At 44.4% G+C, this 25,063-nt stretch overlaps 1 protein-coding gene across 1 annotated transcript; it reads left to right on the top strand.

Annotated features, from left to right (window-relative positions):
* Positions 1–786: 786 nt before the first annotated feature.
* Positions 787–23,474, top strand: LOC135528295 (microtubule cross-linking factor 2-like). The gene is made up of 9 exons (XM_064957277.1): positions 787–1,691; positions 2,428–2,652; positions 14,434–14,592; positions 18,091–18,156; positions 18,259–19,455; positions 19,583–19,723; positions 20,291–20,377; positions 21,505–22,794; positions 23,023–23,474. The coding sequence occupies exons 1-9, from the start codon at positions 930–932 to the stop codon at positions 23,191–23,193; spliced, it is 4,098 nt and encodes a 1,365-aa protein (XP_064813349.1). The 5' UTR covers positions 787–929; the 3' UTR covers positions 23,194–23,474.
* Positions 23,475–25,063: the final 1,589 nt, after the last annotated feature.

Here is a 25,063-nt window from a genome sequence, read left to right as displayed (position 1 = left end):
CCACACGTGGATACAGTACAATGCCACTAAAATCGTCAACATGAAAAAGTTTTGTGACCCATTGTGACCCTTTTGAATGGTAATGGTCCATATAGGTCTAGCTGATTATTTGGAAAGCAAGTTCAAGTTCAGATTTTAATGGACAATATCCTAAATGATTGACATTAGCCTTGAATTTGTTTTGCACAGAAGAATCTATTGACCCTCCTACCATTATGTCCAATGGAAGAATAGTGATGCATGATGGGTATGATGGTCTACAGTGCCTCTCCGCGTACAAGACACTGAAAAAGGCCAGGATAACGGGCGTTATTTATAATCGCTATAATAAATCACGTTATCTGATAGCCTGACAGGTGTGCGTTCAAGTGTCAGTTGCAAATGTTTTAATTTCTATTCTGGCCACGTGAGGGCGTCATTGATTTAATAAAAAAGAACATGCGCGCAGACAGGGTTGAATTGAATAGGCCTCTGCATTGAGTTGGCCTACACACGTTGGATGGGCTTTTTCATTTTCTCATACATCTGTCCATAAATAATAGACTGTTTCCATGGCAAAATGTAGCCCATCACAGCAACTGAATAAACTAAAATTTGGGATTCCAATGGCAATGCCAATGCCATTGACGCACCCCATAATTTGCCACAGTGCACGAGTAAAAAATGGGCGGGGTGTGTTGAAATATCTGGCCCGGTTTAAATCAAGCACCACTTGATCGACTGTCCGAAAGAAGGAGAGATCCACAGCGTTCATGCGCGCTTTGTGCGTAAAGTCTGGATTTTGGCTTCCACAGAAAATAGTTGTGGCAATTCTGTTATAACTCATTATGTTTATTTTGTTGGACTCAACAAAACATGATAGACTTTATAGATTAATTTAGGGAAATTCTTCGTTTTATGCACTCCTTTCAATAAAAAAAGGACAAGAAATGAACAGCAGGGATGGTGACAGTCCCGTGCCAAAACAGGCGCACCGGGAAAAAAGACAGCCCAAGGCACAACACGTTTTCAGCATGAAGAAGAACCGAACCCCATCGAGTGTGCAAACCAAAGATGCCCCAGGCTCATCCAGGTCAACCGGGACTATACGGCGCATCGTGGGCAAAGGGAATGAAAATAAATCGGAGAAAGGGACGTGTACAGGAAATGGCGTGCCATGCGTTACCGAGTGCCAAAATAATCAAATCACACTTAGGAAATTATCTGATGCCAAAAATGCTTCGGGGGATTTGAGCAAGGACTCAGATTGCGTCTCGGGGAAGCTATCATCATCGGACAGCAGTTCTGAAATGTCTGACTGCACGGAGGGATTTCGGACTGCATCAGAGGAAAACCAACTTTCTGCGGACACTCTGTCTCCAAGCAGCGAGACTGGATCAAGTGTTCGAGACGAAGATGCAAATAGTGACAGGTTGAGTGGGAATGCTCTAAACAGTGTTTCCGATATGAGTACTGGAGGCAACCCATTCACACGGATAGGCATATCACATGACAATTCCATTATGCATTCTGGTAGGGGTGGAAACCATCCCTGGACATCTCCTGGATGTGGAGGGTCTCTTCTTCCTTCGCTGAATGTCAGTGTAGCATCCCTGTCTTATTCAGAACTGACCGGGGAGCTCGTGGACGAGACGCACGAGGATCTTGTCAGAGAAAACGACGACTTGAGATCAGAAAATGAGTATTTGAAAGTAAGACGATTCACTTAATTGTCATGTCATTACCCGTAAAAACGAGGCCTTTTATTATTTAACACATTTCCTCAAGTCTTGACCCCCCTTATCATAAAGAAAATAAGTTGAATATCGACTGATTTGAATAGAGTTTAATACTGAAGTGGACTATTTAAACAACAACGCAGGCACGCTCGTGACATTAGTTGTTGTCAGGGTAAGAGGGCCAGACTTTCCTTAGCAGAGCCGATTAAATACTTTATGTAATTGGCCGTGTCAACCTTAATTACTTACACGTGACTGCAGGAGCAGCACGCTCACGCAAGGAGCATCAAAAATCAATATCCACAGTGGGTGTGTATCTCAACCTGGGTTGTTCAAGGTTGGGGTAAAGCAAAACAAAAGTATAACCCTGCAAATTGATCTGGTACTGGTACTCCTGGAATCCTGCTTTTTAAAACTGTATCGTTTGAAAGGTCATTCGTTTACACTCGTTGTATTCGCTGCATGAGACAAATAAAATTAGATTTGATACACACACACAAACATTAGGCGCTTGACTAAGAAAAAAACAAATTCAACAGTTCCACCTTTAGAACTGACACTTGGTTGTGCATAAAGTCGCCTAATAAAGTCTAATAAAGTAGCCTGATGATGATGATGCTGCTGATGCTGATTGAGATTGTCTTTGGATGTTGATGATGATGCTGCTGATGCTGATGCCGATTGAGATTGTCTTTGGTGTCATGTCCAGGATGAGATGGAGGAGCTGCGCTGTGAGATGCTGGAGATGCGGGATCTGTTCCTGGAGGATGAGGTGTATCAGCTGCAGGAGCTGCGGCTGCAGCTGGAGCAGGCCAATAAGATGTGTCGCATCCTGCAGTACCGCCTCCGAAAGGCCGAGCGACGCAGCCTCAGGGTGGCCCAGACAGGCCAAGTGGACGGGGAACTAGTCCGCTCCCTGGAACACGACGTCAAGGTGAAGCATCTGTGTGAGTGTGTGTGTGTGTGTGTGTGTGTGTGTGTGTGTGTGTGAGTGGCTTCAGTTCAGCTAAACCTAGGTTATGGCAAAGTGGGGTGTGTAGAAATACACCCAACAGTTGAAGCTCATTTACTGGGTTTCTACACAATTTTGAAACACTAAAATGCTATTTGGAGAACCACAAAAATAAACAAAAATGTCCCACAGACATTATCACTGCAATATTAGGTTTATATTAGGTTTAAAGGTGTGTGGAATGGAGTGTACAATGTACTACTCAACCTCATCATACATAGGCAACATTGACTCATTTAGCCTACTTGTGGAACAGTGCATACAATGCAACATGAAATGGATGCATAATACACGCTATCAAGGCCGAATTCAAATACCGATATCAATGTGAAAGTAATCCGAGCTAAAACCAATAAAGAAGCTGACTGCGGATGCAAACTATGCCAGATAAATCCTAAACACGCATTTAAATAACAGGTATACATCAAAGGAATGACTTAGTCCTACAATCGACAAGGATGCATAAAGACAAACTCAATCAAGGAATGAAGAAAAATGTGATACATTTTTTGGGCAGAGTTGAGTATCCTACAATGCTTATATGAAAATCATAACTGGCACGCAGATCTTTAGAAATTGTAGGATCAATTGTAAATTGTCACGCTAATGAAAAATGTTGCAGACCCCTTGTCATAGGCTAAATGAAGTCACCCTTGTGGAACGACGCATACAGTATACTATGACAGCAGTGTCACTGTCTCTGGCACTTCCAACCAACATGTTGTAATCTGGGTGCTCATTCTATACAAATAAACAGCTCTACATCCACACTATAGCTGAATAACTTAGCAATATTTAATTATGTTTTTCCAGCCAGATTGATCTGTTAGAATATCTTGTTTTAATTCAGGAAGATGGACAAGCAAGACTGATAGAGAGAGGGGTTTGAAACACATTATACCAGAGGCAGGTAGGACTACACCAAGAAGTTAAAAAGGTTATCCCAACTAATCATTCATTAACTGCATTTATCTCAATTATCATTCTGTCACTGTATGACAATGCAGATTTGTTAACCTACAATTGTTATTGTCTTTCGAAGCCAAAAATGTATTTTGGGGAAACGCTCTAAATAGCAAGTTGAAACCAAAATTACATCTAGCCTACTGGGTGAATAAATGGAAATACAATTAGGTTTACAGCTATCACAACCTATATTTTAAGAACAATAAAACAGCTTTTGGTTTCGATTGGTCACCAAAAAGGAGGGCTCCCCACCTCCCAATTCCCAATTAAATGAACCCCTGGCTATCAGATTACAACAAGGTTTGCAAGGCCAAGCTACATTTTTTTTCTGCTGCTACAGAAGGCTATATCAAACTGCTAATACAAGACTGTTAAAGGCACAGTGCACTATTTTGTGAAAAAGGCTTATTCATATTTTTTTTTGCCTGATTTTTCAGGGGGTGCTGCAGCACCCCCAGCACTCCTTCTTTCTCACAGCTATGTGTGCATGTGGAGTGCTGCAGCACCCCCAGCACTCCTTCTTTCTCGCAGCTATGTGTGCATGTGGAGTGCTGCAGCACCCCCAGCACTCCTTCTTTCTCGCAGCTATGTGTGCATGTGGAGTGCTGCAGCACCCCCAGCACTTCTTCTTTCTCGCAGCTATGTGTGCATGTGGAGTGCTGCAGCACCCCCAGCACTCCTTCTTTCTCGCAGCTATGTGTGCATGTGAAGTGCTCACTCAAAGCAACTTTTGATTTTCAGGCATCTTTCTCCTATAAGGATTGTACCGTAATCCCTCCATCTCTTGCTATGTTGCACAATGTTATCAGTGGGGTCGAGTGAGTCATTAGTATTCCAGTCAATGTAAAAACTCCCTTGAAAAGCCCCTTGAATGGCTGTACCAAATACCACTCTACTGTGTCATGAGTCCAAAACGTTTTAGAGCAACTGTACTGCTCACATCCTATGTCTTAGTTTTATAAGTGCACATTAAACTGTAATTACAGTATTTGACAATGTTATGGCTCGTAATTACAGCATTTAACAATGTTATGGCTCAGCCAAATCCTGTCAGATGGGCTTCAAAATATTTGGAGTAGGTATTTTAATGAATCCTTGTGTGTGCGGCAGCTTTTGTTTGTGTTTATTTGTTGTGGTGGAAGTTGTTAACTTGTGTGACAGAGACATTAAATCAAGCACATAACAAAATATTGTGCGTTGTTTGGATGACCTAACTGTTGAGTTGCAGGTATTGGGTCAGTTAGTTGGGTTGTTAAAAAAACATATCAGAAGACTATAGGCGTGGCTTAGTAGGGGCGTGGCTTAGTAGGGGCGTGGCTTAGTAGTGGCGTGGCTTTCAGATAGCTATTTTTGGGCACCTGTGATGAGATGAGGGCGCTTACTCCTGGCCGAGATGACCTAAGGCAATGCCGGCAACAAAGAAAAGGAAGGAAAGGGGGAGTCCTAGCTAGGCTTAAAAGACGGCCTACACAGCCTCCTCTACCTAGTATCCTGCTGGCTAATGTCCAATCGCCGGAAAATAAATATTGTGAACTCTGAGTAAGGCTGCAATCGCAGCGGGACATCAGGGAATCCTGTGTCTTTGCTTCTAGTGAGATGTGGCTTACGGACAATACCCTCAACTCTGCTAATCAACCAGATGGCTTCTCTATATTCCGAATGGATCAAACGGCAGCTTCTGGTAATAGTCGGGGGGGAGGGGTACGTTTCCTCATAAGCAATTACTGCTGTACTGAAGTTGAACACATTGTGAGCTCCTGTTCAACCAACCTGGAGTTTCCTGATGCTAAAATGCCAACCACGCTATATGCAGAGGGCATTCATGTGTGTTTTTGTCACAGCTCTGTACATACCGCCACAAACAAACACCAAGGCGGTACTCAATGAACTTTACAAGGTCATTAGCCAGCAAGAATCCTCTCACCCGGAAGCAGTCTTTATTGTCACGGGTGACTTTTAACCAAGACTGTCTAAAACAAATTTTCCCAAAATATCAATAACATGTATCCTGCCCCACAAGAGGGTCCAGCGTGCTTGAACATGTATACACAAACATCCGTGATGCATACAAAGCCATCCCCTGCCCCCACTTCAGCCAATCAGATCATGTCTCTCTGTTCCTACTCCACACCTACAAGCAGCAAGACAAGAGGAAGCCACCAACACAGAGAAAAGTGAGGCGCTGTTGACGATGCTGATTGAGAGGATGTCTTTGGTGTCATGTCCAGGATGAGATGGAGGAGCTGCGCTGTGAGATGCTGGAGGATTGTTTTGAGAATACTGACTGGAATATGTTCAAAGATTCACCCACTCAGGACTCACCCATCAACATTGAGGAACACTGAGTGTACAAAACATTAAGAAAACCTTCCTAATATTGAGTTGAAAACGCACAAAAGAGTGAATGCTCACAAAGCCTCCGGCCCAGATGATATCCCTGGTTGCGTCCTCAGAGAGTGTGCTGACCAGCTGGTGGGCGTCTTCTCGGACATCTTCAACCTGTCCCTGTCCCAGGCTGTAGTCCCCATATGCTTTAAGGAGACCACCATCATCTCAGTGCCGGAAAAAAACAAAGTGACATGCCCAAATGACTAGCGTCCTGTAACGCTAACCTCGGTCATGATGAAGTGCTTCGAGAGGCTGGACATGGCCCACATCAAGGCCAGCATGCCAGGCACACTGGATCCACTCCAATTTGTCTACCACTCCAACAGATCCACAGAAGATACCATTTCCATTGCTATTCACACGGCCGTAACACATCTGTTCATTGATTACAGTTCAGCATTCAACACCATTGTTTCCTCCAAGCTCAACACCAAGCTCTGAGCCCTGGGTCTCGACACCACCCTCTGCAACTGGATCCTGGACTTACTGAAGGGCAGACCATAGGCTGTGAGGATTGGCAACAACACCTCCTCCACACCGACTCTTAACACAGGGGCCCCCCAGGGGTGTGTCCTCAGTCCTCTACTCCCTGTTCACCCACGACTGCGTGACTTTGCACGACACCAACTCCATCATCCATTTTGCTGACGACACCACGGTTGTAGGCGAGTCAGCCTATAGGGAGAACCTAAGTGAACTGGCATTGTGTCATGACAACAACCTCTCCCTCAATGTCAGCAAAACAAAGGAGTGATTGTTGACTTCAAAAAGCAGAGGATGGAACATGCCCCAATCCACATTAACGGGACTGCAGTAGAGAGAGTCACAAGTTAAATTCCTCGGAATTGAGCACTTGTCATGGACCAACAACACCACCACTCTTGTCAAGAGTGCACAAACCTTCTTTTATGTCTATATTAGATTATGGGGATATTATCTAAATGCTTGCAGCAACGTCTATACTTAAACCACTAGATGCTGTTTTCCAGTGTGCGTATGTTAAGGTTGAACACTGACACTTTTTGTAGCTTAAACAAGGCATACACAAGTGTATGAGTTCCTCACGAGCTTATGCATATCCAAATGTTGGGATAGTTACCACTTTGTTAGAATATGTAAACTGTATACTGACCAAAAATATAAACACAACATGCAACAATTTCTAAGATTTTACTGAGTTACAGTTCATATAAGGAAATAAATCAATTGAAATACATTTATTAGGCCCCAATCTATCAATTTCACATAATTGTGAATACCGATATGCATCTGTTGGTCAAAGATACCTTAAAAAATGGTATCTCTGTGCATTCAAATTGACATCGTTAAAATGCAATTGTGTTTGTTGTCTGTCTCTTATGCCTTCCAATACCATACCTCCACCGCCACCATGGGGAACTCTGTTCACAACGTTGACATCAGCAAACCGCTCACCAACACGACTTCATACATGCGGTCTGCGGTTGTGATGACGGTTGGACGTACTGCCAAATTCTCTAAAACAACGTTGGAAATGAACATTAAATACTCTGGTAACAGCTCTGGTGGACATTCCTGAAGTCAACGCTCCCTCAAAACTGTAGACATCTGTGGCAAAACTGAGCATTTTAGAGTGGCATTTTATTGTCGTCCCAGCACAATGTGCACCAGTGTCATTCTGTTTAATAAGTTTCTTGATATGCCACACCTTTCAGGTGAATGTATTGTCCTGGCAAAGAAGAAATACTCACTAATGGGGATGTAAACAAATTTGTGCACAGAATTTGAGAGAAATGAGCTCTTTGTGCGTATGGAAAATTTCTGGGATATTTTAATTCAGTTCATGAAACATGGGACCAACACTTTACATGTTGCATTTATATTTTTGTTCAGTGCAATACTGTTATTAATTTTATATTCAAATATATAATGTGCAAAAATATTAAAGGAAATGTTTATTTGTAATTTACAAACTTAACGTGGCAGACATGTTGTTGCCTACTCTTTCCACCTGGGGGCAGCCCGTCAGAAAGTCCAGGATCCAGTTGCAGAGGGAGGTGTTTAGTCCCAGAGTCCTTAGCTTAGTGATGAGCTTTGTGGGCACTATGGTGTTGAACACTGAGCTGCAGTCAATGAATAGCATTCTCACATAGGTGTTCCTTTTGCCCAGGTGCGAAAGGGCAGTGTGGAGTGCGACTGAGATTGTGTCATCTGTGGATCTGTTGGGTCGGTAGGTACATAGAATTGTTGTCAGATTTGCCAAATGGAGGGCGGGGAGAGCTTTGTATGCATTTCTGTGTGTGGAGTAAAGGTGGTCTAGGATTTTTTTCCCCTGGTTGTATGCTGGTAAAAATGTGGTAAAACTGATTTAAGTTTGCCTGCATTAAAGTCCCCGGCCACTAGGAGCGCCGCTTCTGGGTGAGGATTTTCTTCTTTGCTTATGGTCTTATAGAGTTGGTTGAGAGCGGTCTTAGTGCCAGCTTCGTTTTGTGATGGTAAATAGACTGCTACGAATAATACAGATGAGAACTCTCTTGGTAGGTAGTGTGATCTACAGCTTATCATAAGGTACTCGGGCGAGCATAAGGTACCTCAGGCGAGCAATACCTCGAGACTTCTTTAATATTAGACATCGCTCCCTAGCTGTTATTGACAAAAAGACACACACCCCCACCCATGTCTTACCAGCGGTAGCGTCTCTGTTCTACTGGTGCATGAAAAATCCCGCGAGCTCTATATTGTTCATATCTCCATTCAGCCACGTCTCGTGGATGTTACAGTTTTTAATGTCCCGCTGGTAGGATAATCTTAATCATAGGTCATCAATTTTATTTTCCAATGAATGGAAGGGAGTGGGAGTTTACTCGCTCGCTTCGGATTTTCAGGCCCCTTTTCTGGCGTATTTTCTTCACGCAAAAGGCGTGGATCTCGGCCTGTTCCAGTGAAACAGGTTATCCCCTAAATGCGTGAATATGTAGGGATATTCACGTAACCCAACTGGCTGGGTCAGAATAACCCAGCGTGTGTTCTGTCCAATATTTACCCAATGCTGGGTTACCAAATAACCCATGATCACTCTGAAGACTTTGTGGGTTGAGTGGGTGCTGGGCAGATCACTGTGGAAAGTTTACTGGTATGTGGGCTGATTCCTCTGTTGGAGGTTGCAATGCTGAGTTTATTTGCACAGCTGTGTGTTGTAATAGAATACCAACCAGCCGCATGGCAGTGAATTCGATACCCTTGGCTTCCCCCTTCTTCACTCCTTACATTTTTCAAACACATGGATTTTCTCTTTCTGTGTGTTCCCACCAAGTTTAAAAAGTAGGTATTTTAACAAAAGTATAGTATCTGTGTTTAATACATTTTCTCGTTGGGAGAATGAATATCTTCCACAATATAATAATTTAGGGGGAAATTCCAACCCGAGTTAAGTGCGTGCAAATTAAACGTAATTCCCTTTTTATGTACTTTTCTCTATATGAGTAATCTGACCTTGAACTTAAAGGGATACTTCAGGATTTTGGCAATAAGGCCCTTTTATCCATTCCCCAGAGTCAGATGAACTCGTGTATAACATTTTTATGTCTCGGTGTGCAGTTTGAAGGAAGTTTCTAAGTACCCCTAGAGCAATTGCTAACTAGCGAGGACTGAAAGACCTCCAGGCATTGCGCTAACACTAGTTAGCATTGCCTCACAAAACCACCTCTAACTTCCTTCATACTGGACACAGAGACATAAAAATGGGATCCACGAGTTCATCTGACTCCGGGGAAGTGGATAAAAGGGCATTATTGCCAAAATCCTGAAGTATCCCTTTAAGCAGGAGAATATCATGCTTTTCACCGGCTAATCGTTTGGGGTGGAGATCGAATAAATTAAGTTGTAGCTGAGGTGTGTCTACAGATACACCCTATTCTGATCTTTACTTAATTCCCTAATAATTCCACTACCTTTAGATGCGTTGAAACCATAAATAAGGTCTATCGAACCTACCGGTTCCAAGTGGAAATAGCATCTACTTTATTTTTTCCTGATCGAAATAAGACCATTCTCCATGCACTATAATGTCAAATCAACATAAACTAAAATGTTATTGATCGTATACACATATTAGCAGATGTTATTACGGGTGTAGCGAAATGCTTGTGTTCCTAGCTCCAACAGGGCAGTAATATCTAACAATACACACAAATTTAAAATAATTTAGAAATATTAGAACAAGCAATGTCGGAGTACGGAGTATATATACAGTACCAGTCAAAAGTCTGGACACCACTACTCATTCCAGGGTTTTTCTTTATTTTTACTATTTTCTACATTTTACAATAATAGTGAAGACATCAAATCTATGAAATAACACATATGGAATCATGTAGTAACCAAAAAAATGTTAAACAAATCAAAAGATGTTTTATAATTGAGATTCTTTAAAGTAGCCACAGTTTGCCTTGATGACAGCTTGGCACACTCTCGGTGTGAAAAACAACTCCTCATCAATCTACACACTATACACCATAATGACAGAGCAAAAACAGTTTTAGATATTTTTGCACATTTATAAAATAAAAAAACAGAAATACCTTATTTACATCACTATTCAGACCCTTTGCTATGAGACTTGAAATTTAGCTCCAGTGCATCCTGTTTTCATTGATCATCCTTGAGATGTTTCTAAAACTTGATCGGAGTCCAGCAGTGGTAAATTCAATTGATTGGACATGATTTGGAAAGGCACACATCTGTCTATATAAGGTCCCATAGTTGACAGAGCAAAAACCAAGACATGAGGTTGAAGTAATTGTTCATAGAGCTCCAAGACAAGATTGTGTCGAGGCACAGATCTGGGGAAGGGTACCAAAACATGTCTGCAACAATGAAGGTCCCCAAGAACACAGTGGTCTCAATTATATTTAAATGGAAGAAGTTTGGAACCACCAAGCCTCTTCCTAGAGCTGGCCCGCCCAACCAAACTGAGCAATTGGGGGAGAAGGGCCTTGGTCAGGGAGGTGACCAAGAACCCAATAGTCACTCTGACAGAACTCCAGAGTTTCTCTGTGGAGATGGGAGAACCTTCTAAAGGACAACCATCTCTGCAGCACTCCACCAATCAGGCCTTTATGGTAGAGTGGCCAGACGGAAGCCATACCTCAGTAAAAGGAACATTAAAGCCCGCTTGGAGTTTGCCTAAAGGCACCTAAAGGACTCTAAGTTCATGAGAAACAAGATTCTCTGGTCTGATAAAACCAATATTGAACTTTTTGGCCTGAATGCCAAGTGTCACATCTGGAGGAAACCTGTCACCATCCCGAAGGTGAAGCATGGTGGTGGCAGCATCATTCTGTGGGGATGTTTTTCAGCGGCAAGTACTGGGAGACTAGTCAGAATTGAGGGCAAGATTAACGGAGCAAAGTACAGAGAGATCCTTGATGAAAACCTGCTCCAGTGCGCTCAGTACCTCAGACTGGTGTGAAGGTTCACCTTCCAAAAGGACAACACTAAGCACACATCCAAGACAATGCAGGAGTGGTTTCGGGACAAGTCTCTGAATGTCCTTGAGTGGCCCAGCCAGAGTCTGGACTTGAACCTAATCGAACATCTCTGGAGAGACCTGAAAATAGCTGTGCAGCGACACTCCCCATCGAACCTGACAGAGCTTGAGAGGATCTGCAGAAAAGAATGCGAGATATAATGGGAGAAATACCAGTGTGCCAAGCTTGTAGCGTCATACCCAAGAAGAAGACTTGCGGCTGTAATCACTGCCAAAGGTGCTTCAACCAAGTACTGAGTAATGGATCTGAATACTTATGTAAATATGATATTTACATTTCTAAAAAACAGTTTTTGCTTTGTCATTATGGGGTATTGTCTGTAGATTGATGAGGGAAAAAACAATAAATCATTTTAGAATAAGGCTATAACGTAACATAATGTGGAAAATGTCAAGGGGTCTGAATACTTTCCGAATGTACTCTATATGTATGTGGACGCAACCTTCAAATTAGTGGATTCGGCTATTTCAGCCACACCTGTTGCTGACAGCTGTATACAATTGAGCACACCGCCATGCAATCTCCATAGACAAACATTGGTAGTAGAATGGCCTTACTGAAGAGCTCAGTGACTTTCAACGTGGCACTGTCATAGGATGCTACTTTTCCAACAAGTCAGTTTGTCAAATTAATGCCCTGCTAGAGCTTCCCCAGTCAACTGTAAGTGCGGTAATTGTGAAGTGGAACAAATAGGAGCAACAACGGCTCAGCTGCTTAGTGATAGGCCACACATGCTTACAGAACGGGACCGCCAAGTGCTGAATTTCATAGCACATAAAAATTATCTGTCCTTGGTTGCAACACTCACTATTGAGTTCTAAACTGCCTCTGGAAGCAATTTGAGCACAATAACTGTTCGTTGGGAGCTTCATGAAATGGCTTTCCATGGCTGAGCAGCTGCACACAAGCCTAAGATCACCATGCGCAATGCCAAGCGTCAGCTGGAGTGGTGTGAAGCTCGCCGTCATTGGACCCTGGAGCAATGGAAATGTGTTCTTTGGAGTGATGAATCACGGTTCTCCATCTGACAGTCCGACTGGGGAATCTGGGTTTGGCAGATGCCAGGAATCCGCTACCTGCCCCAATGCATAGTGCAACGGTAAAGTTTGGTGGAGGAGAAATAATGGTCTGGGGCTATATATCGGGCTAGGCCCTTTAGTTCCAGTGAAGGGAAATCTTAACGCTACAGCATACAATGACATTCTATACAATTCTATGCTTCCGACTTTGTGGCAGCAGTTTGGAGAAGGTCCTTTCCTGTTTCAGCATGACAATGCCCCCATTAACAAAGCGAGGTCCATACAGAAATTATTTGTCGAGATTGGTGTGGAAGAACTTGACTGGCCTACTCAGAGTCCTGATCTAAACCCCATCGAACACCTTTGGGATGAATTATAAAGCAGACTGGGAACCAAGCCTAATCGCCCAACATCAGTGCTCAACCTCACTAATGTTCGTGGCAGAATGAAAGCAAGTCCCAGCAGGAATGTTCCAACATCTAGTGGAAAGCCTTCCCAGAAGAGTGGATTCTGTTATAGCAGAAAAGGGGGGGACCAACTCCATATTAATGCACATGATTTTGGAATGAGATGTTCAATGAGACTTTTGGTCATGTAGTGTAGGTGTCCTTCCTTTCCAGGTGGGAGAGGGCAGTGTAGAGTGCAATAGAGAGTGTGTCATCTGTGGATCTGTTGGGCCTGTGTGCAAATTGGAGTCCAGGGTGTCTGGGATGATGGTGTTGATGTGAGCCATTGCACATGACTTTCAAGGGACTATTTTGGTCTGCTTGAAACATGTAGGTATTACAGACTGGGTCAGGGAGAGTTTGAAAATGTCAGGGAAGACACTTTCAGCGGATGCTCTGATCACGCACCCTGGTAATCTTTCTGGCCTCGCGGCCTTGTGAATGTTAACCTGTTTAAAGGTTTTACTCACATCCGCTACGGGAGTGCGAAATCACACAGTCACCCGGAACAGCTGGTGCGCTCATGCATGGTTCAGTGCTGCTTGCCTTGAAGTAAGCATAGAAGGCATTTAGATCCTCTGGTAGGATCGACATCGCTTGGCAGCTCGCGGATGGGTTTCCCTCTGTTATAGTTTTCAAGCCCTGCCACATCCGACGAGCGTCAGAGCCGCCATAGTAGGATTCTATATTAGTCCTGTATTTAATCTTTGCCTGTTTGATGGCTCGTCGGAGGTCGTAGGGAGATTTCTTATAAGCGTCCAGATTAGTGTCCCTCTCCTTGAAAGCAGCAGCTCTAGACTATAACTTAGTGCAGATGTTGCCTGTAATCCATGGCTTCTGGTTGGGATGTACACACGGTCACTGTGGGGACGACATCGTCGATGCACTTATTACTGAAGCCAGTGACTGATGTGGTAAACTCCTCAATGTTATCGACTGAGTCCATATTCCAGTCTGTGCTAGCAAAACAGTCCTGTAGTTTAGCATCTGCTTCATCAGACCACTTCTGTATTGAACGCATCACTGGTACTTCCTGTTTGAGTTTTTGCTTGTAAGCAGGAATCAGGAAGATAGAGTTATTGTCCGATTTGCAAAAGGGGGGGCCTTTTAGGCGTTTCTGTGTGTGATCACAGGTTGCCCCTCCAGTGATGTTTCATTCACCTTATTACATCAATGACGACATCAATAACAGTGTTGTTGTTCTGAAGGCTAATATCTAGGAAAGGACCTTTTGTTTTCCAATGAAAAATCTACGAAATGAATGCACTACTACGACAATAACGACCGCTAATGAAGGCAGTTATAGTGAGGACAATTATTGTCAGTCATTGCTTTATCAGGTTTTTCTGTTTACAGGTAGCAAAGAGTGTATCCCTCCGCCTACACAATGAGTTGGAGTCAGTGCAGAAGAAGAACTCCCGGCTAGAGTGGGAGAATGAGGCACTGCGGGAGATGCAGCAGGAGCTGGAGGTGGCGAAGCAAGTTCTGCAGGCCGAGATGGAGAAAGCCAGAGAGGTACTACTATTTTTATATACCCCCATCAACTACTACTATCTACCACCCACTGTATTAGTTTAACCCACTGCCCTCAGTGGTATCCTTTTAAACATAACCCCACCATTAACCCACAGTGCTCTGGTCCAGAGTCCTATTTCTTCATATACTAGTATATACACTACAGCTGCCCCATCTCACCCAGATTGATACTCCCCCATCATCCTGCTGTCACTCTGAAGTGAGGTGACACATGACCCTGACTGGATCCTAGGGCTTTGCTGGGATGAAGAATGAGGACATTGCTAGCAGCTGACTGTTGGGCGGTGGGTGTGGTAGAGGGGTGTGGCATGTAGGAGGCTGAACATGGGGGGCACAGCTGACATTCTTCTCACCAGGCAACCTGGTATCAGGGCATTTCATATTATTCTGTACATAAATCCGAGACACTCCATTTCGTATGACATGTTACATTTGGTATGATTACATAAGACAGATGGTTACTTCACCCTTTTAGCTAACCCTCAACCTAACAACCCATTTAGCTAACCCATCCCATTACCCTTTAACCTAACTCATGAATTTAACCCTAACCTTAAGCCTAGCTGACATTAGCGAGCTAGCTAAAGTTAGCCACCTACAGTGCCTTGTGAAAGTATTCGGCCCCCTTGAACTTAGCGACGTTTTGCCACATTTCAGGCTTCAAACAAAGATATAAAACTGTATTTTTTGTGAAGAATCAACAACAAGTGGGACACAATCATGAAGTGGAACAACATTTATTGGATATTTCAAACTTTTTTAACAAATCAAAAACTGAAAAATTGGGCGTGCAAAATTATTCAGCCCCTTTACTTTCAGTGCAGCAAACACTCTCCAGAAGTTCAGTGAGGATCTCTGAATGATCCAATGTTGACCTAAATGACTAATGATGATAAATACAATCCACCTGTGTGTAATCAAGTCTCCGTATAAATGCACCTGCACTGTGATAGTCTCAGAGGTCCGTTAAAAGCGCAGAGAGCATCATGAAGAACAAGGAACACACTAGGCAGGTCCGAGATACTGTTGTGAAGAAGTTTAAAGCCGGATTTGGATACAAAAAGATTTCCCAAGTTTTAAACATCCCAAGGAGCACTGTGCAAGCGATAATATTGAAATGGAAGGAGTATCAGTCCACTTCAAATCTACCAAGACCTGGCTGTCCCTCTAAACTTTCAGCTCATACAAGGAGAAGACTGATCAGAGATGCAGCCAAGAGGCCCATGATCACTCTGGATGAACTGCAGAGATCTACAGCTGAGGTGGGAGACTCTGTCCATAGGACAACAATCAGTCGTATATTGCACAAATCTGGCCTTTATGGAAGAGTGGCAAGAAGAAAGCCATTTCTTAAAGATATCCATAAAAAGTGTTGTTTAAAGTTTGCCACAAGCCACCTGGGAGACACACCAAACATGTGGAAGAAGGTGCTCTGGTCAGATGAAACCAAAATTGAACTTTTTGGCAACAATGCAAAACGTTATGTTTGGCGTAAAAGCAACACAGCTCATCACGCTGAACACACCATCCCCACTGTCAAACATGGTGGTGGCAGTATCATGGTTTGGGCCTGCTTTTCTTCAGCAGGGGCAGGGAAGATGGTTAAAATTGATGGGAAGATGGATGGAGCCAAATACAGGACCATTCTGGAAGAAAACCTGATGGAGTCTGCAAAAGACCTGAGACTGGGACGGAGATTTGTCTTCCAACAAGACAATGATCCAAAACATAAAGCAAAATCTACAATGGAATGGTTCAAAAATAAACATATCCAGGTGTTAGAATGGCCAGGTCAAAGTCCAGACCTGAATCCAATCGAGAATCTGTGGAAAGAACTGAAAACTGCTGTTCACAAATGCTCTCCATCCAACCTCACTGAGCTCGAGCTGTTTTGCAAGGAGGAATGGGAAAACATTTCAGTCTCTCGATGTGCAAAACTGATAGAGACATACCCCAAGCGACTTACAGCTGTAATGGCAGCAAAAGGTGGCGCTACAAAGTATTAACTTAAGGGGGCTGAATAATTTTGCACGCCCAATTTTTCAGTTATTGATTTGTTAAAAAAGTTTGAAATATCCAATAAATGTCGTTCCACTTCATGATTGTGTCCCACTTGTTGTTGATTCTTCACAAAAAAATACAGTTTTATATCTTTATGTTTGAAGCCTGAAATGTGGCAAAAGGTCGCAAAGTTCAGGGGGCCGAATACTTTCGCAAGGCACTGTAGCTAGAATTGGTAACATAATATGAATTGTAATTTGTAACATATCATATGAAATGGGTGATGGACATCCACCAACGAATACATACCATACCAAATTTAACATATCATACTAAATGGAGTCTCCTGGATTTATGTACAGAATGATACAAAATTCTCTGAGACCAGGTTGCACCAGGGACTAGAGCGAGAGAGAAAGATGGACCAAAATAGAGCAATAGTTCTCTCAAGACTCCCCTCTCCCTCTCCTCTGGTTATTTTAAGCATGGGTAAATCTGGGTCAGGAGGATGTATTACAGCATCAAAATGAGTGGTTTAGGTCCTGGCATGTTGGCATACTATCACTGAATGTCATCAACTGGTGGCCATGGAGGAGCCCAGGTCTTTTATTATAGTGCAGTGCAGTCCATTTACACGTGCTTTAGTTTAATCCAGGATTCAGTGCTTTGGCATCAGCTCAGCTGCTACTCCCTCTGATCCTGACTAGGAAATCTACTTAGATTACCTAATCTGCGCAGACAAGTACAAGGGAAGCTAGTCAACATGGAAGAACTGCTGTTACTGCAAGTTGTCTGTGTGGTTTGCTTCCTTGCTTATGGAACTGAATCCAGAAGGGTAGTATTACTCACATAATATTTATATATAAAATACAGAATCTTACAGTACGACTGGCGATTATAGTTTTTTCACTATTCACTGCCTCTGGGTTCGTTCATTTACAGACCAACAGATAGGGTTAGGTTAATGTGCTTATTTATTCGTAATTCCCACTGCAACGCCTCAGTAAGATTATTATTTTTAGTTCTTTTAACCTCTTTGACCCCTGCCTGCCAACAGACAAAGCTCCAGACAGCGTCTGACACGGTGACACCAGCCTACATTCAGTTCATACTCAGCTCTGTAAACATACCAACTCATACATGAAGTGCTGCACTCTGATGGAACTTTCTAAGAGAGAGAAAAATAGTGAGTTTGTGGACATATGTACATTGACTCTCTTGGTTTGTGTCTCTTGGACACTGCAGATGCTGTGAGAAAACACTGATTTCCTGTCAGAATGTCTATATGAAGGTCAAAGACAGACAGACAGACAGGAAGGAGACGGGAGAGGAGAGCTGAAAGAAAGAGGGGTTCATTGTTGGATGACATTTGACAAATATATCTTCTCCTCCGTCATGTTTTCATGGGGTGGCAACGACGCTGTGAATAGTACTGTCGAATCTTCGACATTCTTTGACATTTGTTCTACTCCACAGAGTTCTTTGAAGAGAAAAAATGTCAGATCACCAACCAACAAGACTGAGAAGAAGCTGTCGTCTCAGGTAAACGTTGAATGTTATTATCATGTTATGAGCATCTTAAATAGCTTGTGACTGCATATCACAAGTTAGGATTCTTAATGTCTGTGTGATTTGACTCCTCAGGATGACAGTGCTGATCTGAAGTGCCAGCTCCACTTCGCCAAGGAGGAATCATCTCTCATGTGCAAGAAGCTGGCCAAGATGGTGTCGGAGAGTGAGGGCATGCGTGAGGAACTGGCAAAGTTCCGCTCAGCCTACGGAGACGTAGACGCTGCTGCCCACTCCTCTGAGGGTGCCACTGCTAAGTCCCCGCACACCAGGGAGGCAGAGGTCAAGGTTCACCTGCGGCTGGTGGAGGAGGAAGCAACGCTCTTGAGCCGCCGTATCGTAGAGCTGGAGGTGGAGAACCGTGGCCTCCGGGCGGAGATGAGCGACATGAGGGATAGTGGAAGAGTAGGAGGAGAGGAGGAAGAGGAGTCATTGCAGGAAGGTATCGGGGAACATGGGGATTTACCACCAGCCCATCTTAGGGATGCAGAGGAGGGTGAAAGGGGTTTGACAATGGAGTACATCCAGTTTGAGGAGGCGGCGAGGGAGAGACAGAGGAGATGCGTGATTAAGTGTTCTCAGGAGGAGGTGATTGAAATACAGCATAGAGACCAATCCCAGACAGAGAGGCTGGGTCCCCTCAAACAGATCCCTCGAGAGGGGCCTGTAGGTGGGGAACGGGAGCCCCTGGACAACCAGCAGAGTGATACATGCAGAGGCAGTGTTGCCAATGCCTTGAATGTGAAAGATCATGAGGCCCTCCTTGCCTTGCGAGATCATGCCTGCCTTGTGACTTCAGCTATCCAACTTCTTGCCTCACCAACCCAAAATGGCCACAGCTCCCCTGCCTTATCTCCCCACCTCCCCCGGGCAAAGTCTTACCCTCAGGGTAAAGCCCAGCCTCTGGCTCTGGACCCACTCATGCAAGGCCACCTGTATGAGGCTCTGGAGCTTCTGAAGGCCATGCTGTTAGCCTTAATTGTGAGGGTGGAGAGCCTGGTGACACCAGGAGGACAGTTGAGGATTGAAGGGGATCCCATCACCATCCCCTCCCTGGCTGATCAGGACACAAAGAACAACACAGAGGTCTTAACCAAGCATGAAAATGACGAAGGCCTGTGCACAGTAGTGCTGAAGGAGAAAGTGAAATGGGCAACACAGTCAGACCACCTGGACAGCTGCATGGACCCCATGATGCAGCTGACCTTAAAGATGCTCTGGGTCCTACATCAGCACTGTCTGAGGAAGGGATCTGGCCTGGAAGGCAAGGAGGTATGAGAGGAGGGGAATGTAGGGGAACATGAATTGCAACATACTGTAACTGAAATGTTCATAAATCATTTTCTTTCTGCAAGTAATCATGAAAGCCAAGATTATGTTTTACTGTTGGTTTTTGCAGAGCAGAGATCCTACGACCATGTCTATGCTACATGGGCTGCTGCAGTATTTGGGTACAGAGCTGCAGGACTCAGAGGACAGTATAGCAGGACAGGATTCCAAGGCCACATGGGCAACAGACTGGAACGACTTAATCTCCAAGGTAAGCTAATGCTACTGTCACGCTGTGGGCTCAGCCTATGAAGTGACTGTCCGATTACATACATCGATATGACTGTGATATAGTACTTAAAGGGCAATTCCACCACTTTTCAACCTCATATCCTTAATCTCCAGCACCATACCAGTGTCCACATATGTGAAAACGGCACATTTCTATGATTTGTGATTGAAAAGATTATCACCAACAAGAAAAAAGGTCATCAAATGACATCACAGTGTATGATTAAAAGTTTTAAAAAACTGTTTTTAGCCAGAGGGAGGGAAATGTCTTTCTTTTCTTTCTCCCCACGTTTTGATGAACACTTAGTAACTTTAGATGTTTTACGACAAAACATAGAAACCCGCCGTTTTCACATATGTAGACACGGGTATTGTGCTGGAGATATTGAATATGAGGTTGAAAAGTGGCCCTTTAAGTACATTGTCCCGTAGAATGAGGGATACACCGCTGTTATGTTCGAAGGCAAGGAGGGGGATCAGACAGATATCCTGATGCTGAGTAATCATCACAGACTGTAATACCTTCCCATTCCTTGTAATAACTCAGATGGAGTGCAACACTGGTAAGACTAGGGCACAAGGTTATTCAGTCCAGCCAAGTCACCCTATGGACACACAGAGTGAGATGACTGGGGTAAGGAAGTCTTTTGTTCATCTGTCCTGTGTTGTGTTTGGTAGCATGTGATGGGATGTGGTTCAGCAGTAAGCCCAGCTGATGGCTTCTATCTGGCAGGGCTTCCCCCTGGCCTGCCTGCAATCAGTACAGCCATCATAAGATCAATTGTGCCATAGTATTTAGGCTAAGCCCTTGTGGGGGGCTACTGCCAAAAGCAGCGCTGCTGGACCGGCATGTGCATTGACGACATCACAAGACTCAGACAGAGACAGAGGGGGAACATGTGTGAGCAAGAAAGTGAGAGCAAGGAAGGAAAAAGGAGAGAGAAAAGGAGAAAGAGGGTAAAAGGGAGAAAGAGGGTAAAAGGGAGAAAGAGGGTGAAAGGGAGAAAGAGGGTGAAAGGGAGAAAGAGGGTAAAAGGGAGAAAGTAGGTGAAAGGGAGAAAGTAGGTGAAAGGGAGAAAGAGGGTGAAAGGGAGAAAGAGGGTGAAGGGGAGAAAGAGGGTGAAAGGGAGAAAGAGGGTGAAAAGGCGAAAGAGGGTAAAAGGGAGAAAGAGGGTGAAAGGGAGAAAGAGAGTGACAGGGAGAAAGAGGGTGAAAAGGAGAAAGAGGGTAAAAGTGAGAGAGAGGGTGAAAGGGAGAAAGAGGGTGATAAGAAGCAGAGTGTGGGAGAGAAACTTGGAATGAAGTGTGGGTAGAAAAGAAAGCGCCTTGAACTCGTAACTCACTCTACTTCCTGAGCTTGTGGTCTGAGGATAGTTGTCCAAAGACAATAGTAGGCTACATTTCGATCGTAAAACCCTCACATTCTGTTTATCCTATGTACGTCTATAAATGTGCAAAATGCTAAACAGGGAAGTGGTTTCTCCTACCACATGTTGAATGATAACTTAAAACAGGTTTCTGGTCTCCATGATTACATTTTAATGTATAGAATATTCTTTTCCTGGCAAACACAATAGCAATTTAAATCAAATAAAAACTATTGCAAATATTTTAGCTGTTGCCAGGAGAAAGACAGAAATACAAGTCAAGGCCCAGTGATTCTGTGAATTTGGAAGAGCAGACATTTTTTTACATGGCTGTTTTCCATGTGTTTCTCTGTTCTTTCCACCATAATCTGCAGAGACTCTTATTTCTTCACAGACAGGAAATAAGATCAGACCAGAAAGTTCTACATTTGGGTCCAATAAGAAGAACTGGTGCTATCTCAGCCATGAGGCAGCTCAGTTGGACAGAGGGGACCCGTTTAAGACCTGGGACCATCCCATCATGCCCCCGAGCTTCCGCAATCTGCACTTGGACCAGTTGTCCCTGGACAGGAGCCACACTGCCCCAGAGAAGACCGTCCTCCGCATTTACTACAGTCCCCTGTCTGCAAGGAGAGTCCATCTGGTTCATCTGAGGCACAGCTCCAACACTGATAGAAATGGTACTACCAGTGTAATCTCCACCAGACTTAGTACGTCCCAAAGCTCTCTCACTCCCCTATGTCTGAGGCTCTCCGCTAACTTGAGCGACGACATGAAGGAGATGACAGCTAGCTTACGACAGGCAGTTCACTCCAGTTCGCCAGAGAGGAGGAAGGGGAGGGTGGTCATGAGTGGGGGGTGGACGGTGGATGTGGCCTCCTCAGGGACTCAGACCCAGATGCACCCACAGATGGTGAGTGTGGGTATACAGACGGATGGGCCCTACAGTATAGGTGCAGTGAGAGCCTCCCCTTCACGGCTTTCTGCCCGTGCTCAACAGATTTCTACTTCCCTGGAGAGGCTTCCAGGTAGGACAGAAAGGCCCAAGTCTGGCTCCACCTCCCCAAAACTGTATCGCAGACACTCTGCCTCTGCATCTTCCATCTCCCCCTCCTGCTCTTTCCCTTCTTCCACAACTGGTTTCACCACCACCATGTCCAACACCACAACCCCCAACTCCTCCACCGCCTCCTCTGCCACCCCAGGCAGCGAGCGTGTTTTATGGGGCTTGTCCCATCGTGGTCCAGCTGGGTCGACATGGGCCCGTCCCACCAATCCCAGAGCCGGTCCAGGGCTTGTCCACCATAGTACAATAAACAGTGAGTTGAGCAGTGGTGGAAACACTAAACCCACCAGCAAACCTGCCGGGGCCAACCGGTACGGCCTAGTCACTGAGTTCCTACGCAAAATGAGTGGTCGGGCAGACAAGCCAGCCCCCTCATCAGCATCAGGTGGGGGTCAGAAGGGGAAATGCAGTCCAGCTCATAAAACCCTAGAGCGAGGGCCCTCTCGTCCCCCTGCTGCACCAGTACACAGGAACGACAGTGTCACCAGGATTGTGAACCAGAGGTTCATGAAGCAGAGAGAGGAAGCGTGCCGGGGCCATATATGCCCCAGTCAGGCCCACAGTCAGAACCAGGCTGTCAGAAAAGAACCCAGCCTGGAGAGTAACGTGACACTGGAGGTAAGTACAGTAGACCTGCTCAACACAGGATCCACACACTGAATACATACTGAACTTCACTCTTATTCAATTTAGTGGCTAATGTATGTTATTCCACATGACATACTAGTTTGCTTGCTTGGTTTGGAGAAAGGAATAGGCATAAATGATCAAATATACCCAATAAATGAACTTGCTATAACAGTCTTTATTTCATTCTCTCCCTCCCTCCGTCTTTCCCTCTCTCAGGATAGGAACTATGAATGTAGCAGTTCCAAGTCCTTGTCCTTCTGCTTCGCCCGATCATCTCGCTCCTCCACCCAACGAAACGCCTTGACCCCGACCAAGCTACAGCGACATAGATACTCCTCTGCTGTAAACGGTGGTGGGTCAGGAGATCCCAACTCCAACTGTGAATGAGGGGGTGGAGGCAGTAACACATTGACACCACTGGACAGCTGATAAAGATTACGAGGGACATGGTGAATCCAAGGTCTGTGTTCTGGAATTCTGCATTCAGCAGTCAGGATGATGGGACAGGATGGAAGTACTTTAGAAGCCATTATGATAAGGGTTGCATTTATTTCAGATACATACATGCCTATTATTTGTGCTCGAATTCCTTGTTTTCTTTCAGTTCAGCCCATGGCACTTCATCCTTTTACAATATGCAACAACCTTTTTTGGGTCCACCAAAGCAGTTAAAGTTGTCAGTAGTCATTGATTTTGTATTAGCTTATAGAACTAAATAATATTTTGTATGAATATTGTCAGAATGAATAAACTATACTATGCCATGCTGAACTGTAATTCATGTTGTCCGTGCTTGTAGTGCACATACTGTACTGTCGTCCTGTGGCTGTCTGTTAACCCTCTGGGTCAGTTGAGCTCATCTGTCACAAATTCATGACATATAAGAGCAAAGTTGACAGTTCACCTTGAGACCTACCTCGGCCACAGACACGTGGGTCTTAGAATAGGATAGGGTATATGGCCAGCTGTTCATTATGTGTAACATGCAGACAAATTAAGGGGAGACCACACTAAGCAGTTGATGAGATCAGATGTCCTGTCACTGTGCAGTCAGTGAAGCTTCACTGTACATCCCTCACTCTCTACCTCCCACTCTGACCTTCCCCCTTCCTGATTTCAACAATGGTTTCCCCAGATCTGCTAACGGGCTGCTAATCCAATTGTATAGTGCAGTAAACAAGAGAGTCACTGAGGGCTCCCGAGTGATGCAGCGGTGTAAGGCACTGCATCTCAGTGCTTGAAGCGTCACTACAGACACCCTGGTTCATTTCCAGGCTGTATCACAACCGGCCGTGATTGGGAGTCCAACAGGGCGGCGCACAATTGGCCCAGCGTCATCTGGGTAGGTTACATAAAAGAACAAAAACATTTCAATGTAAAAAATCATAGAGAGATGATGCACCACCCTCTTGCAGTTACCCAAGGCCTTGCGGTGCCACTCCAAGGTGTGGCTGGCAGCTGGCTTTGTTCGGGGGCAGGGTCACTCAACCACACCATAGTGTCACATTTTTGCCTACTATGATCTTTTCCCCTTTCTCAAAAGCTCAAATTGCATTTTTATCTTCCATAAGTAGTGGAACCGATGACAGGCCAAACGAAAGAAGACAGGAAATCAGCCACAACACTTAAATTATTCAATGGGGGAGCGCTCTATATATTTGTCCTGTTGTTTCTAACCTCACCCTCTTATTTCTCTTCCCTTTCACAAGAATAAAGTTGACTCAGATATATTGCTGTAGTAGACGAAAGTATATATTTTCAGATTTCAATAAGTCTCAGCTTCACGAAAGGCAATAATATTCTCCACGTGGAATGGAGTCTGTACAGTCAGTTTTATTCATATGACTGCAAGAGGGGGATCAGAATTTATAGAGTGGTTTGAAGAATCTTCAGGATCCCAGTGGGGAAACTGCTTTGGGGATTCAATTCATATTTTACAATCGGTACGTTCTGCTGCTGACCTTTTGGCATTTCTTTAAGTACCACTTGTGGGACCTCAGCAAACACAGATGCAACCCTCTCATTCGACGAAGTGACCCGGATGGTCCAAGCAGGAGAGGAAGGCCCAGGCCTGTCAAAGCTGGCCATGAAACCTGATAACCAAACTCCAACTCTCTCTCAGATGGAGAGGAGACCTAAACCCCCGGGAGAACTCTTAGACACACATGGCTTGTAGATATTACTTTTTCCCTCAAACTCTCCACATTTTTTGAGAAAATGTATATTTTTTTGATATCCTCTAAACGTGCAATAAAAA

The sequence above is a fragment of the Oncorhynchus masou genome, chromosome 33 (genome assembly GCF_036934945.1).
Source record: "Oncorhynchus masou masou isolate Uvic2021 chromosome 33, UVic_Omas_1.1, whole genome shotgun sequence".
Taxonomy (NCBI): Eukaryota; Metazoa; Chordata; class Actinopteri; order Salmoniformes; family Salmonidae; genus Oncorhynchus; species Oncorhynchus masou.
The sequence above is the reverse complement of the archived record's forward strand: the minus strand, read 5'-3'. Positions and strand labels throughout refer to the sequence as shown.